Below are 16,396 nucleotides of genomic sequence, written 5' to 3' on the forward strand. Positions count from 1 at the left end.
GTACCATTGGCTAGCAGTAGCGACCATAATAATTAAAATTAAGGACTCTCATGTGAGGAATGCTTAGATTCAAATCTCAGTTCCGTGACTTTTTATTCTGTTTGACCTTGAGAAAGTCACTGTTTCTGCATCTCTGTTTTTCTCATTTATAAACTTAAGATAATATCTATCTCTTAAAGCTGTTAAGAGCTTAAAATTATAAATATATATGTAAGTCACTTTATACAGAGTAAGTGCTTAGTAATTGTTAGCTGTACCTGTTATATTCACAAAAGTCTAGAGCTAACAGAGCTTCCTCCCATTTACAGAAGTCTTTGACAGGTTGGCATTTATATTGGAACTTTATTTACCTTAGTCCAAACTATTGTCATCTCTCACCTACACCAGTGAAATAATAGCCTCCAAACTGGAACTAACAGTCTTTTTATAGTCTAGCTTGTTTATGCTCCTTCCTTGATTAAAACCCTTTTATGGCTTCCCTTTGAGTATTTTCTCGTGCCATGTATCCCATTCCTCTCTGCCTGGCCAGAGCCTGTGTCAGTCCTTTGAGCACATCATGCTTATTTCTGCTTCAGGAGCTTTGGAGTATTGGGACTCTGTTCCTTAGACCACAGATTATTGGTTTTTTGTTTCTCTTTTTTTCTTTTTTCTTTAATTTTGTAATATAGCATTTGTTAAGTGAACACAGTGAAGTTTTTCTGGACATTCACACAGAATACCTATTCTTCCTTAAGTTTTCATTGCACCCGATACTTTTCTTCAGAGAACTTTGTATCATGCTTGTTTGGGTGATGTTGATTTGCATTTTTTTTACTACAACTCAAATCTGATAATTAGATGTACCGGAAATGTCTGTATAACTTCCCTTTAATTATATTAGTTAAGTATTATGCTTATAAACAATTAGAATTAATTTTGTGTGTTTATCTCATTATTTGTTTTAACTCCCCCCTTTGTATTTCTAATATACTCAAAAGATTAAAATATTTTATCCATCTTTTTGCAAAATATCTTAATTTTGCATTGGAACAAAACTGTAACAAATTAAGATTTGAAATGTAAGTAGGATATAAATTAGAAAAAAATTATGCTGTAGTGGACGTAGTTTTATTCACTGTATGAATTTTCATCCTGTCATTTTTTTTTATCAGATACTGAATTTCAGTTACTATAATATCAACTTAAGAAGTAAAATTATATAAAAGATTAAACCCTTGACTTTAAAGAACTTAAATCTTGAGGTAAATGAGGTGATTTATAAAAATGATGTAGAAAATGACAATGCCTACTACATCATTTGGAATAAGCAATAAAAGACATGAGAAGAGATCAAGAATTTCATACTTGTTTTGTATTTTTTATCTTAAAAATTTATACAAGATATGAGAGAAGTAGAAAATATGAAACAAGAGCTTTTCTGTACATTTAAGTTCCCATTCTGAAAAACTAAAATTTATTATATAAAATAGAGTATAAAAAATTACATATGATTTTTCTTTTTTTTTTTGAGGTTGCTTGTTATTGCATGCACTGGGTAGTTAAAGATCTTAATTGTGAAAACAAAATCATACAATTAGAAAAATTTCATTTTTGATCACTTCTTAATATCTTCAACATCTTCTGCTCTATAACAGGGAATAGTGCCTACCAATCAGCTGCATCTAAAACAGTGAATATTTATTTCCCTAAAAGAGAGGCTGTCACTTTTGACCAAGCAAACCCTACACAAATAATAGGTAAGTATGTTTTAATTAAATAGGTTTGTCATATATCCAGACTTTTTGCACTCAGCGCCATTTCTCCACCTAACAAGAGCTAGGAACCAGTGTTTCCAGGATAGAGACTTCTATTGTGGTTTACGCAAATGTGTAGATTACAAATGCACAATCTGATAATGGACTCTTAATAATTTGTAAGAAGCCTTATGCAAATATAAGGTAAATGCTTTATGATGACTTTGATGAGAAGAGTACTAAAGGTGAAAAAATGTAAATCCCATCCCTTAAGCTCTTAATGTTTTTTTGTTGTTTTAAGAATAAGTAAAGCATTTTAAAAACAAACATTTTGGCTTAAAAATTAATAAACCTTAAAATAATAATAAAAGGCTGTTTAAATTTCCCATTAAAAATGAAACTTCTCAGTTGACTTTTGAGTGCTTTTTCTGCTAATTTATTTTTCTCAAAACAAAATTACAGATTTTGGCGGGATTTTTTTGGACCAAGAGTACTACCAGCTCTGTTGGCCAAAGACAGAGAATTATATGAGATAACTTACATAACTGAATGTAATACAGATAACTTACAAAACTGAATGTTTTTTGGGCGGTGGGGTTTGGTCAAAATTATCCTTCATACTATCTTTATAAAAATAATTTGTGTTTTATTAATTGCTTTATTTTGAACAATAAAGAAGTATACGTACACTTACAGACAACTGGACATTTTTTAACTCATGTACAATACATACAAGAGGCCTCTCTTTTTTTTTTTAATATGCTTTATTGATTATGCTGTTACAGTTGTCCCAATATCTTTTTCCTTTGTTCCCCTCCACTCAGTGACCCCCCTCCCTCCAGTTGTACACCCTGCTTAGTCCATGCCTATTGGTTGTGCATATAGTTCTTCTAGACATCTGTCTACTCCACTCCCTTTTACTCCTACTATGCTTAATTCCCGTACCATCTCCCTCCCTTTCCCCCCTTCCCTGTGAACTTCCCCTCATAATGTTCCTCATACCTACAATTCTTTTCCTACTCTCATTGCCTACTTAGTTTGCCTTTCTTTCGGTTCCCTGGCTTTCTGTTTTGGGTTGTGATACAGTTTTCATTTTAATATTCATAGTTTTGATCCTCTTTTTCCTAAACAGGTCCCTTTAACATTTCTTATAATAGTGGTTTGGATCTGATGAACACCTTCAGTTTTACTTTGTCCTGGAAGCACTTTCTCTGCCCTTCTATTCTGAATGACAGTTTCACTGGATCGAGTAATCATGGTTGTAGGTTTTTGCTTTTCATTACTTTGAATATTTCTTGCCAGTCCCTTCTTGACTGCAGTTTCTTTTGAGAAATCAGCTGATAGTCTTATTGGGATCCTTTTGTACGTAATTCTCCTCTTCTCTCTTGCTGCTTTTAAGATTCTCTCTTTATCCTTAATTTTTGACAATTTGATTATAATGTGTCTTGGTGTGGTTCTCCCTGGGTCCAGTTGTTTTGGAATGTTCTGTGCTTCCTGGACCTGTAAGTCTATTTCCTTCCCCAAGTTAGGAAAGTTCTGCTTCATTATTTTTTCACATAATTTTTCAATTTCTAGTTCTTCTTCACCTTCTGGCAACCCTATGATTTGGATGTTGGCCTGCTTATAGCTGTCCTGTAGGTTTCTGAGCCTCTCCTCATTTTCCTCACTTTTCGCTTCCTCTTTCTGCACTGGTTGACTGTTTGTTCCTTCCCTGTGTTCCGATTTGTTGATTTGATCCCTAGTTTTCTTTCCCTCACCACTAGTTTCCTATGTGTTTTTGTTCATTTCAGCAAGACTAGCCTTCACTCCTTCCCTGTCTTGTTTAAGATCTGCTGTTAGGTCTGTAAGCATTTTTATATCCAAAGCTCTGAACTATGCCTCAGAAAGATTTCCTATCTGCTGCTTCGTTAGATTAGATATTTGCTGTCTGGTTAGCTGTGTCACTGGGATCTCTATCATGATCTGTGCCATCTTGACAGTTTTGTGTTACCTTTGCTTCCTGGGTGGGGCTGTCACACCTCCTACACTATAGGGGGCGGAGCCCCGTGCACTCACCACAACCGGGCGACCCTTCTCACCACGTCGTGGCATTTTCTGTGGGGGTGGGGGTCCAAGATGGATTCCTGCTGGTCACTCTCCGCTGAGACCAGAAGCCTCCTCCTCTGTCCCCACCCCCTCTGGGCCTAACAGTCCAAGGCAATGGGGGTCTGCCTTCCCTGGCATTGTAATCGCAAGCTGACGGATTTGGTCTGCAGCCAGGGGTGCTCCCCAGGTACTTTTTGCCTCCCCTTAAATATGAGTGTCAGTGCTTACTGCTGTGCCGCCGCTGTCACCACTGCTGCCACCGCCAGCACAGCTTGACCTCTCTGCCCCCGCTTCGCCTCCTCCTGCCCCTCTGTACGAGCACCACTTCTTTATAACTTCATATGTTGGACTTCCATTTATTTTCTGGAACTTCTGTTTATTTATGGTTTTGCAGTAGTTGTATTCCTTCTTAGTTGTGGAGGGAGACAGAACCTGTCAGCCTAGGCCTCCATCTTAGCCAGAAGTCTCCTGTGTGTGTTTGCTTCTTTGTCTTTTGTAGAGCTATCGCTCCTATTACGTCTGAGCGGTGGACCCTTAGGGATTCGTTAGTGCAGGGTGACCTGTTTCATCACGTTGTGGCGCTTTATGTAGGGGAGGGGTCTGAGAGGGAACAATGCAGCTTGCCCAGCACTCGCCCCTTCTCCAGGCACTTCTTCCACTTCTGTATGGGACTGGTGCCTCTCTAGCTATTGCTGTGGCTGTCGTTCCCAGAGTGGACGGGTCTGCGGATGTTCTGGGACTGCGGGGACCCTTTAAACAAGCGGACTCTGCTGGGAGACCAGCAGTTTCTGCCTTGCCCCAACCCTCACTGGTCTGTACAGTCAGAAGCAATGAGGCTTGATTTTCCCCGGTGCTGGGACTGTGAGCTGCGAGGTCTGGTGAGGAGCTGGGAACACTCCCCAGGTGTCCCCCCTTAATTTTTTATAATGTGTAACTGTGCCTTCTGTCGGCCTCCACTGTCGCTGCTGCTGCCACCACCACACCGTGTTCTCTCCTCCCCTCCTGTCTGGATGAGTATTTCTTCTGTATATCTTTGTTTGCTGGACTTCCATGCAGTTTGATTTTCTGGATTTTCTGGTTGTCTCTAGTTTTGAGGTAGTTGTATTCCTTCTTAGTTGTGGAGGGAGACACAGCATGTCTGTCTACTTCTCTATCTTGGCCACAAGTCTTCTAAGAGGTCTCTTTTTGCATTTCTTAAATAAACTTTGTTTTCTATATTCTGATATAATTTAACTTATCAATGCCAAAAATAGTGAAACAGGTCCGAATGTCCAGTTATAATTGATAAAAATTTGTAAATTTGGACAATTTATGTTCTTAATACTTTTGCAATGGGAATTTGGGCTTTCTTATGTTTTGAGATAAAAATTTTTGAGGAAACAGTGTTAGATGACACTAGGTAGTATTAGTGACGACAAGGTTGCTTATATTGAAGACACATTTGGAGAGTTTAAAAGGAACTGTTTCATGAAATATGGATATGGTGGTGGGAAAAGGCAATTATTTCCATTAAATATGTTTAAAATAATGTGATGTCAAAGGTACATATGGAACTAAGTCAATAAATTATTATAAATAGACATTTTAGTGTCAAGTATTTTATTGACCATCATAGAAATCGATATCAGTTGGCTAAAAGTTATAAATTTTTTTCCTTGAGAAAATATTGGATTGACTTATATGTGGCTATATATGACATGATACTGCATTGAAAACCATTCAAAATGATTACAAATAGGATACACTTTAAAACATATTCAAAACAGAAAGCTTCAGAAGATTTTAGAAAAATAAAAATCATCATAGTACCTTTCAGCTTAAAAATACTCACAGGCCTTGTTCTTATTTTATGGTCTTCGGTAATTGCCATAAAAAGTGTTAACTTCCCCGTAGTGTATGTTAGAGTACTTACTGAAAAATTTGGCATTTATGTACTTTATCTGGTTGATTACAGTTAGAGTATTTTAAAAGTTTGGTTTTGGGTTCTAGGTAAACTGAAGGAACTTAATGGAACTGCACCTGAAGAAAAGAAGTTAACTGAAGATGACCTGATTCTTCTTGAAAAGATACTATCATTAATATGTAATAGTTCTTCAGAAAAACCCACAGCCCAGCAACTTCAGATTTTGTGGAAAGCTATAAAGTGGCCTGAAGGTACAGAAATACTATTTAAATATAATTAGAAAACAAGAACTATATCTTTCCATGTCTATCAATATTATTGGTGTTTCTAGATTAAATAAAAATTAACCTTAGTAGCTGTAATTCACAGTATAAAAAACTTCACGAAAAGGATGCACTACACCACTATAATTCATAGTCTTTTTTGCTCACATGTATTTTGAGAATCTGAAGGTAATGTATTGACCTCCATATGTATACCATTTTGTATTCCATTTCAGAGCATCTGGATTCCCTGCAGGCCACCCAAGAAACTCTTTGTGGCCTGTTAACCCTATACTACAAACATTTGCTATAGGGATTTTTACTTTAATTTTTTTTTTTTAAGTAAATTCATTTAATTTTTATTTTAAAATTTTTTTAATTTTGTTTTTTATTGAGGTAACATTGATTTTATAACATTATAAAAGGTTCAGGTGTACAACACCACAATTTGATATCTTTATACACTATAGTACTTACCACCAGACGTCTAGTTTCTATTCATACCATACATTGAATTTTTAATTCTAAAGATGTCTTCTCCCCTATTATTTTTAAGCCTGTTGAGATATTGGAGAAAAAAATCATTAGTCCTACAAAATGTCCCAAATTGTGGATTTGGCCGATCACTTAATTTAATTGAATGTGTTGCTCTTTCTCTATAGTTCCTGCTATACATAATTAGATTCTGGTTCAGTAGGTTCTTGTTGTTTTTTTAAAGATGAATACCCTATATAAATGATACTGCAAACTACCAGAAAGCACATAATTTCTGGTTTCCTTACTTTTAGTGATGCTTTAGATTGTTCAGGGAGTGCATTTATTGAGATCGTGTCTAACCGGTCCCTTGAATCTAATCTATAAGCATTCTATTAGCATTTGTCAACTGGAATTCTTCTATAAAGAACGTTCTCTCTTCAATTCTTCGCTCGTTATGCAATTTTTTAAAGTAAAGTCCCAATCCTATTCATTCCACAAGGATTTATTGAAAACTCATTGTGTGTCAGCTGTTTGATGACACAAGAGAGTTACAATATTATTAAAGCATATATGATCTTGTAGCAATAGGTCCAGTCTTTATTATTATGAAATATCAATTAACATAGTATATGCATTTTAAAGCATACACATGATTTTTAACATTTTCTGAAATTAGTATGTTAATTTTGTAAATAAAAAGTTGAGTAACATAGAAATTTTCTGGATTTCCATAATTATTAATGAGTTTTTCTTCTTAATAGATATCGTCTTTCCTGCGCTTGACATTCTTCGGTTGTCAGTTAAGCATCCCAGTGTAAATGAGAACTTCTGCAATGAAAAGGAAGGGGTTCAGTTCAGCAGTCATCTTATCAATCTTCTGAACCCTAAAGGAAAGCCAGCAAACCAGCTACTTGCTCTGAGGACCTTTTGCAATTGTTTTGTTGGCCAGGCAGGACAAAAGCTCATGATGTCCCAGAGGGAATCACTAATGTCACATGCGATAGAACTGAAATCAGGGAGCAGTAAGAACATCCATATTGCTCTGGCTACCTTGACCCTGAACTATTCTGTTTGTTTTCATAAAGACCATAACATTGAAGGGAAAGCTCAATGCTTGTCAGTAATTAGCACAGTCTTTGAAGTTGTACAAGACCTAGAAGCCATTTTTAGACTTCTTGTGGCTCTTGGAACACTGATCAGTGATGATTCAAATGCTGTACAGTTAGCCAAGTCTTTGGGCGTTGATTCTCAAATTAAAAAGTATGCCTCAGTATCAGAACCAGCTAAAGTAAGTGAATGCTGTAGACTCATCTTAAATTTGCTGTAACAATGGGGCAGGGGAACTGAGATTTTAAATTGATTAGTGTTTTTTTTTTCCCTCACATTTTACATGACTGATAACAGATCATTTTTTTAAAATGCTGTGGATTAAGTAAAATTTCAGATCTTGTAATGGGGGGGTGGGCAAAGGAGAAATAAAATTTTTGCACTGATGAACTGTGAAATTTTCCTGTATAATATGAGTAGGTTTTCAAGAGTTTAGAAACAAATTAAGAATGAGCCATAATCAACAACACAACAACTATAGTGGCATAATTTCTGTACTTAAGCCACATAAGAGAAGACAAGTGCTTTTATTTATGTGATGTTTTTACTGCTGCTATACCCCTAATTATTAATTGTTGGTGGTTGTCTTTTATTGAGTTTCTGCTCTACTCACTTTCATTGCTGGGTTCTTCCAATAGCACTGATAACAAGGTCTTATTTTAGGATAACTGCTTTAGAATTTGTTAAAAATTAAATTTGTAAATTATTCCATATATTGAAAAGATATAAAATAGCTTATTCATTTAAGTTATTTGTCAATAGAAAGTGAATTTGTTTGATGGCTCATTTTTTGTTAAAATGAAAGCAAATTACTAAGCTATGTTAGGTTGTGTATCAGTTCAGACAGATGAGGCCCCAGGTTAACTCAAGGCTTATGATACAGTTTTCTTTTGCCCTTCACTAATTGAGGTAACTTCATTGTTCATTCCAGTTTTAAAATTTAATTGTTTACTTTTGGTCACTTCCATGATCTTAAAGGAAATTTGAGATGCACTGAATTTTAGGCAATTGTGCAAGCAAGAGTGCATCAAACTGTGTTATTGGCAAGTCCCAAGCCTGTCTTGTGAAGTAAGGGTTTCTGAACCCCTAACATGGTCAGGCATTGTGCTAAACACTTTGATAGTTAATTCCCAACTCCTTTAAATGAATTGTGATGTTATCTCTTTATTTTCAGAAGTAAAGATAATGGGATGAATCACCAAGGAGAGAAAAAGGAAAGTGCATACATGTCCTACTTCCTAGAGAGAGGGTCACAAATTTGTGAACGTCATAGCAATTAACACAAAAAAGAAACCCTATTAATTACATAATATATTGTGTTTAAGAGAACTTCAGTTAAGATAAGTGTAACTCCCTGTTTTAAAAAGTTGGAAAGATCTTTTCATAAAGAGGACTTTGCATAAAATAGTATTCTCATTTGTGATGTATAAAACCATGAATTTCCTGGCTTTAGTCCCAAATTGTAGTCAAAGAAGAACAGTTCTCCAATAGGGGAGGAAAAGATTTTGATTGTCTAGATTAATCCAAGGAAAAACTTGGAATGTCAAAAAAGAGTGGGTAAAATATATAAATAGAGGGGATATGGTTTTTGCTAAGTACAGTATTAAATTGAAGCTTTCTGGTGTATACCCAGACTTGATTCTATTTGCTGGTTCCCTTATGAATCTTTGCTTTACTATTGTTGATTTTAAATTAAAGGGTTTAAGTCAAAGTTAAATTGCAAAGTTAAGAGTTTAGCCCAGGTCAGCCTAGTTACATTACATTACAATGCTTTCTTGTTAGCATGTTACAAACAGTTTACGATATTTTGAAATACTAGTTACCTTTGGACATATAGTCTTGGTTAAGAATATGCATTTACTTTTCAAAATATAAGAGGTGACATTGTAAACACTGTTTTCCATTAATATATGTCTTTATAACAACTTTTTATTATACCAATATTTCATGTTTATTGAAGATGCAAAGTACAGTTTAGCAAAAAAAAAAAAAAAAGAAGAAAAAAAAAGGAAAACAAAAATCCTGCTTGAAAATAAGTGTTAAATGGTGGCTCAGTAAGATTTTAGATTTTAAATATTTTTTTCTTTTTCAATGAAAGGTTTTCTCATGATTTCCCTTTTTTTATGAATATAAAATTACATATTTGTTGAATAAGACACACACACACTAATAAAAACCGCCTATTATCACACTACCCAAAGAACCATTCTTAATGCCTTATCAATAGGTATGTAAATATGTGGTTTTTATTTTTAAAAAAGGAATGATATACAGTGTTCAATAACCTGATTTTTAAACTTGACATATATTAGTATGCCTATTTTTATCTTGATAAATAATACTAGTGTTCCCATTTCCTGTTAGGACATTCTTTCCAGTTTTTGCCAAAGTGATTATTGGGTTTTATTTAATGTTTAAAATTAGGGTGATTTTTTTCTGGGGGTACTAAGAAAGGTAGGATCTGGACTTTGAAGACAATAAGTAAACCATTTTGGTACCTCTCGTGGAGGAAAATAGTCTTCAGAATACAGTGAATAATGGAAACTTTAAAGAGAAGAAAGCTGACAAACACCTTCCTACAGAATAGGTAGGCTGATACTGGTCCTAGGCCAAAGGTGAGGCTTTGGGGCTTAAGAGTTGACCTTTGCGTTCCTGGACACATTGTAATAAATCAGTAAAGTAAAATGTTGTGATATTTTTAACAAATTTAAAGTCATATGATATAGCAGTGTTTATACAACGTTTTGGAACTGGATTGAAGAAAACCAGTTAAGTATCATTGTAAAGAATGGACAAATTTAAATATATCGCATGCATTAAACAATTACTTTATACTCATTCTAAGATTATACTCATTATCCCTATGCTCTAAGTACTATTAGTAAATCTTACAGGTGAGGAAATGGAAATAGGTCAGATAAATCTTTATATAACAAATCTGGTAACAAAACAATGGAGAAGAGAATGATATGTGATAAATGATGTTGCTAAACTTGGGTATCAATGTGGAGAAAAACAACAATTTGTGGTAGCCACTTCAACTATGGTACTGGTAGAGGCGAGGCATGTAAGTTGTATACATAAGGAGAAGGTGGCTTGAAATAAGCCTCCAAATCACTTTTTTTCTTTTTCACTTTTTTGTCCTCAAAGGAATAATTCAAGAAATGTTTGCTTATATTTACACCATTCAAAATTTTTAATAGTAAAAAGCCACCAGACGTGCAATGTAATACAGTGAAAGAGTACTGGCTGTGATGTTAAAAGAGATACATTTCAGTGACATTTCCACCACTTGCTAATGAATTAAGACAAGTTGCTTAACCTCAGCCCCAGTTTAATCACAGGTACATTGGAAATTCAAAAAATATAACAAAATAAGATATTTATATAATAGCCTAACAAAATATCTGCCACATAAAGCGTTCCTTTCAAACAACACAAGGCTACCATCTTCCTTAAAGTACTATACAAAAAAACATTCGAAAGGTAAAAAAGGAACACATACGCTATTTTTTATCCGGCTCCCCTCTCCTGTCTGACCAACATAATTAGTGTATATGAATAAAGTTAACGCGCTGATTTCAGTAAATTGTTAATATCAGATGACTTGACGATGAGGAAATACTGTAGTGTTCCAACCCATGGGAAAGTATTCAACATTGCAAATCAAAAATTCAAGTTAAAAGTTAATATTTTCGTACATCAGCACAAATTATAAGATTTCAGTGTATAGGTGACATTTTAATTTGGCTCAATCTTCTAAGAAATTGATTAAACAAAAGAAAAGATGTTGATACCCTTTGATCAATTTCTTTTGGGCGGTACATCATAAGGAAACGTAATTTTTTCCCTTAATCTTACAGCTTCATTATTTTGAAACGTGACAAAGTCAACAACCTAAACACCAGCATTTGAATATTGAGAAAAGAATGAAATTCCTAGCGCCAGTACCTTTAGAAGTGAAAAGGAATTATGCTTAGAAATTACTGTTAATGGTAAAAACAACAAAATACAATTCCTGTACCACTCCCTAAAATACATTCTGTAAAAATGTGTCCAGGTGGTGATATCTTCCCTAAGTTTTCTTTGTTATCGTGCTATTTGTGTCATCAAAATTGGAAGAGAAAAGAAGTTGGAAAATCAAAAACTATACCTTTACCTGTGCATTTGTATACTGACAAAGATCATAAAGCAGTATCAATAAGGCAAACAGCTGTTGTAAAGGCCATCTTCCGGCCTCTGTGCAGGTAAAACAACCAACAATAAAAACCTGACTGAACACTTAATGAGAACCCTGCTGCAAACAAACCCAGCTCCGAGACTTGTGGAGGCCGCGTGATTAGTCCTGGCACCGCCTCCAGAGATGACACACGACGTCTGCGACGAGACCGGAAGTGACGCAAACTGCGACGCAGGCGCCCGCTGCGGCCACTTGGCAACCGGAGGGAGTTTTAGATCACTTCGGAGTGGGCGGGCTTTCTCTTGATGTTTACAGCAAAAGGACCATGACGGGGAAGAAATCTTCCCGGGAGAAGCGGCGTAAAAGAAGCGGTCACGAGGCGGCAGGGACGCTCTCGGCGCCGGACCTGGGACCCACCGTCGCCAGCAGTGGCAGTGGGAGCACCAGCGGCTGCGGGAGCACCGGCGGCTGCGGGAGCGTCAGCTGCTGTGGGAACACCAGCTTCAGTGGAAGCGTCTCCGGCGTTGGGAGCGGCGTGGAGCGCGGCGAGCGCCGGAAGCGGAGGAACACCGACTCATCGTCCAGTGTCTCAGGGTCCCTGCAACAGGTGCGTGAATGCCCGCTCTCCCAGCTGCTGCGTTTTCGGGGGAATGTGGGTGGCGACCGGGGAGGGCGCTGGCTATTGCTCACTGTTAGCGCTGCCTAGCGAGATTGCTCCCACGCTTGAGGTTCATGTTCTTAAATCCCGGTGAACCTCACACTCCCATGTTTTGAACTTCAAGTTCCTGCATTTGCTGGTAGCTAACTCATTTTGCTTTTGGCCTCCTCCATTCCTGTGGTCTCCTCAGTCTCCCTAAAAAAGTATGGGTAGCGGGCCAGCCTTTAATGGCACTTGCAAGCCACGCTTTACTTCTCTTCCCCTTTAACAGGTTATAGTTAACTCCACGTTACAAGGTGAAAAAAATGAGGGTCAGAGAGGTTAAGTTAAGGAAGTTTACCCACAGTCACAGTTTGTTACCAACGCCTACATTTATATCCAGTATCTGTCTATATAAGAGACATATTGTTTATATCTCATCGCCCTGCAAGATGCCACCATTTAAAAGAAAGTTGCTTATATTATAAAACGTGTATAAACACACACTTAAAAGTTTTACAACACAGAAATAAAGGGGGAAATGTGGCAGTCTCTTTAAGCCTCCCTCCCCATTGATAGTTTGATATGCAGCCTCTTCATTAATTCTGATCAGATATGTGTATTTAAGTTTCTACACATAAGCCTTATTGTGGCAGTGCCCCTGTTGAATTGGATAATATGGCTGCATTGTTGGATGAGGGGTCTTTATACATTCAATGCCTTATTTTTTAATGACTGCACAGTATTTCATTGTATCTTTATTGATGAATACTTAGGAATCCTCTTTTCTTGCTGTTGCAGAGATGGTACGAAACTGAACACCCTTGTACATATGTCTTGTGCAAAAATTACTTTAGGATGGAGTGAAATTGCTGGGTCAGTGTTTATGCCTTAAAAAAAAAAAATTTTGATAGGTACTACCAAATGCTTCCCCAAACGGCTTTACTGATTTATAAACCAGAAAATATATAAGGGTACCCATCTCTGCAAATTTTAAATACATCCATTTTCAAAAATTTTGTTACCTTAATGGGTTAAGTCAATGTTGCATTTGTTTTAATTTATATTTTTCTGATCATGAGATTAACATCTTGATATTTTTATTTGTCATTTGTTTCCTTATGTAAATGGATATACCTTCCCGCTGAGATTTTTTTTTTTGGTCTTGTCTTTTTCAACTTTTTACTAATAGGTTATGAATTGCTCTATATAATGTCTTGGTTCTAATGCTTTGTGTAAGGTACATTGCAAATGTTTCTATAACTTTGGCCATGATGTACTGAAGATTTTGATTTCATTGGGGTCAAGACCCATTAATTTCCTATGATTTTTGGATTGTGTGTTGTTTAGCATGGTCTTTCCTAATCCAAGATTATAAAACTACTCTGTATTTTTTAACATTACATTTTTAAATTGGGAGTTGTAGAAGCATAGGCCATTTATTTTTATGTATTTTCTTGTATCTAGCCACACTATTATTTTAAAGTTGACTCACAGAAAAAGTTTTGTCAACAGTGAGGTTTGTATCCTCTTTTTCAGCACTATACAGCAGTGGCAAAAGTAGGTTTATAGCTGTAATACAACTAAATAAGGATAAGTAATACAATAAACTGTTTCATGTACTCACAACTTTAAAACTACTTTTGCCCAACTCTGTATTTCTCATTTTTTGTTTTTTTGAAAGTGTGTAGTGTTAACTAAAAGCAGTGAGAACAGACATTCTTTACTTAATCCTTTTTTTTGTCAGAACATTTGTAATGTTCTGTCATTGAGTATATTTGCCATAGGTTTTGAAAGATACATTTGATCAGGTTAAGGAAATTTTCTTCCCCTATTCCCAGTTCGATGAGGGTTGTAGAGTTTTATCAGATGCTTTTGTGGCATTCTGTTGATAATTGCATAGTTTTTCTCCAGTAATTAGATTGTCATTTTATTGATAAATTAAGTAATATTGAACTGTTCTTGCAGTCTTGAGATAAATAGACTCTATTTGGTTTATTGGTTTGGTTGTACTGGGTTGGAATTCAGTATTTTTACTTTTAATTCAATCTATGTTCCTAAGTTAAAGCAGCCTTTGGGTTTTATTTTTGTAGTTATGTGGTTTGGTATCAGGATTCTGTTAGCCTCATGGATTGTTAGGAACATTTCCATATATGCATGTGTTCTACAGAAGTTTATATCTTTTCCCCCCAAGATTTGTCTGAACTTGACCGTTGAATCATGCAGCGTACATCTGTTTCTTTTTTCTCTTAACTCTTTTTTCCAAGTTCTTTGATAGTTATAGATCTACTCAGTTTTCCCACCCCTTCTAAATTCGATTTTGGATATCCCATTCTTATCTTAAATAGTCTCTGTATCTTTAGTACTCAGTATTATGTTGCTCAGACCAATAATGCTAAGTTGTAAACATTTGCATATAGAACTAACCCCCTCCTTTTTTTTTGTCGTTACATAGGAAAGACTTATTAATGTTAGAAAGAGAAGAAGGGAGGGAGAGGGAAAGAGAAACATAGATTGGTCGTGTGCCCCCACCAGGGACTTAACCCACAGCCTAGGCATGTGCCTGACCAGGGATCAAACCCACGACCTTTTCAGTTTACGGAACGACACTCCAACCAGCTGAGCCACACTGGCCAGGACCTAAATCCTATTTTTAATGAAAAGTAAGTGTATTTATGACGAAAAAAAAGAAAAATTACATGTTAGGCTTATAGATAACATTTCAGAATTCCAAGAGTGCCATTATATTTGTTGTATATTGAGTTCCTATGTATTTATTTATAACAGCTTTATAGAAATATTTACATCCCATACAATTCACCCATTCCAAGTGTACAGTTCATTTGTTTTGAGTATATTCACAGAGTTGTGCAACCATCACTACAGTCAATCTGAAAATATTTTTATCACCCCCCCTTCCCCCCTAAAAAAGAAACCCCTATGTATACTATTTAGCTATCGCTTCTAAGACACACTATCTACTTACTATCTATAGATTTATTGATTCCCCTGCTCTGGACATTTTATATAATAGAATCTTATGGTATGTGGTCTTTTGTGACTGGTTTCTTTCACTTAGCATGTTTGCTCAATGGTCATCCATGTTGTAACACATATCAGTACTTCCTTTTCATGGCTAAATAATACCACATTTGGTTTTCCCATTTGTCACTTGATGGACATTTAGATTACTCCCATCTTTTGGTTTTTATGAATAATGGCACTGTGAACATTTCTGTATAAGTTTTTGTGCAGGTATATGGTTAATTTATCTTGGATGAATATCTAAGAATGGATTGCTGGGTCATGCAGTAAGTTCTGGAGGAACTGCCAAACTTTTCCAGAGTGGCTGCACCATTTTATATTCTTCCTAGCTGTGTATGAGGGTTCTAGTTCCTCTGCACTGTTACTAACATTAGAATTACTTTGTGAGCCATTAGAACAAGAGTTGACCTTTACTAATGATAGTTTCCTTTAAAATTGGCTTTTTAAAAAACTGCTTTAAAATGTTTTTCATTAGAAAATATAACAGTGATATCTAACCAAACTATATAGTTAGGATTTTTCAGTGAAAATGAATTGATTTCTGAATTTGTTAATCTTGGGAGAATAACATGTATGATGTGGGAAATGGGCAGGGGGAACTTTTCTAGGCAGAAGAACAGCATGTACAAAAGTCCTGCCTGTATGAGGTGAAGGGAGAACGGGTTATATCAAATATTTGAGTAATTCAAAGAGGGTCATTGTATTTGACATACAAAAAATGAGCATGAAGGGCCAGATAGACCATATTTTCCTAAAAGCAGTGGTAAGTCATTCAAAGGTTATAAATAGGAAAGATGAGTATTATGTACATTTTATAAAATCCATTCTGATAACCAACTGGAGAGACCTCAGATTAGATGCAGTAAGAACAGTTAGTTAGCTATTGAAGTAAGGTAGGCAAAAGGTAATGGTGCCTTGGACCAGGATTATGGCAATAGATTGGGAGATAGGTAGTAAAATTGACAT

General features: G+C 35.8%; 2 protein-coding genes across 2 annotated transcripts in view; both read left to right on the forward strand.

Annotated features, from left to right (window-relative positions):
* The window catches only part of PLAA (phospholipase A2 activating protein), a 35,749-nt gene extending 27,791 nt beyond the window's left edge, over positions 1–7,958 (forward strand). Inside the window, exons 12-14 of the mRNA XM_090274054.1 lie at positions 1,635–1,736; positions 5,808–5,972; positions 7,223–7,958. Coding sequence (XP_090130180.1) covers positions 1,635–1,736; positions 5,808–5,972; positions 7,223–7,788 — 833 coding nt within the window. The 3' untranslated portion in view covers positions 7,789–7,958. The remainder of the gene's footprint in view (positions 1–1,634; positions 1,737–5,807; positions 5,973–7,222) is intronic.
* A 4,017-nt stretch (positions 7,959–11,975) lies between these two features.
* Positions 11,976–16,396, forward strand: part of CAAP1 (caspase activity and apoptosis inhibitor 1) — a 57,453-nt gene continuing 53,032 nt past the window's right edge. The window contains exon 1 of the mRNA XM_090275791.1: positions 11,976–12,355. Within this exon, the coding sequence (XP_090131917.1) occupies positions 12,074–12,355 (282 nt within the window). The 5' untranslated portion in view covers positions 11,976–12,073. The remainder of the gene's footprint in view (positions 12,356–16,396) is intronic.

The sequence above is a fragment of the Furipterus horrens genome, unplaced genomic scaffold (assembly GCF_987537825.1).
Source record: "Furipterus horrens unplaced genomic scaffold, mFurHor1.1.pri manual_scaffold_4, whole genome shotgun sequence".
In the NCBI taxonomy this organism is placed as follows: domain Eukaryota; kingdom Metazoa; phylum Chordata; class Mammalia; order Chiroptera; family Furipteridae; genus Furipterus; species Furipterus horrens.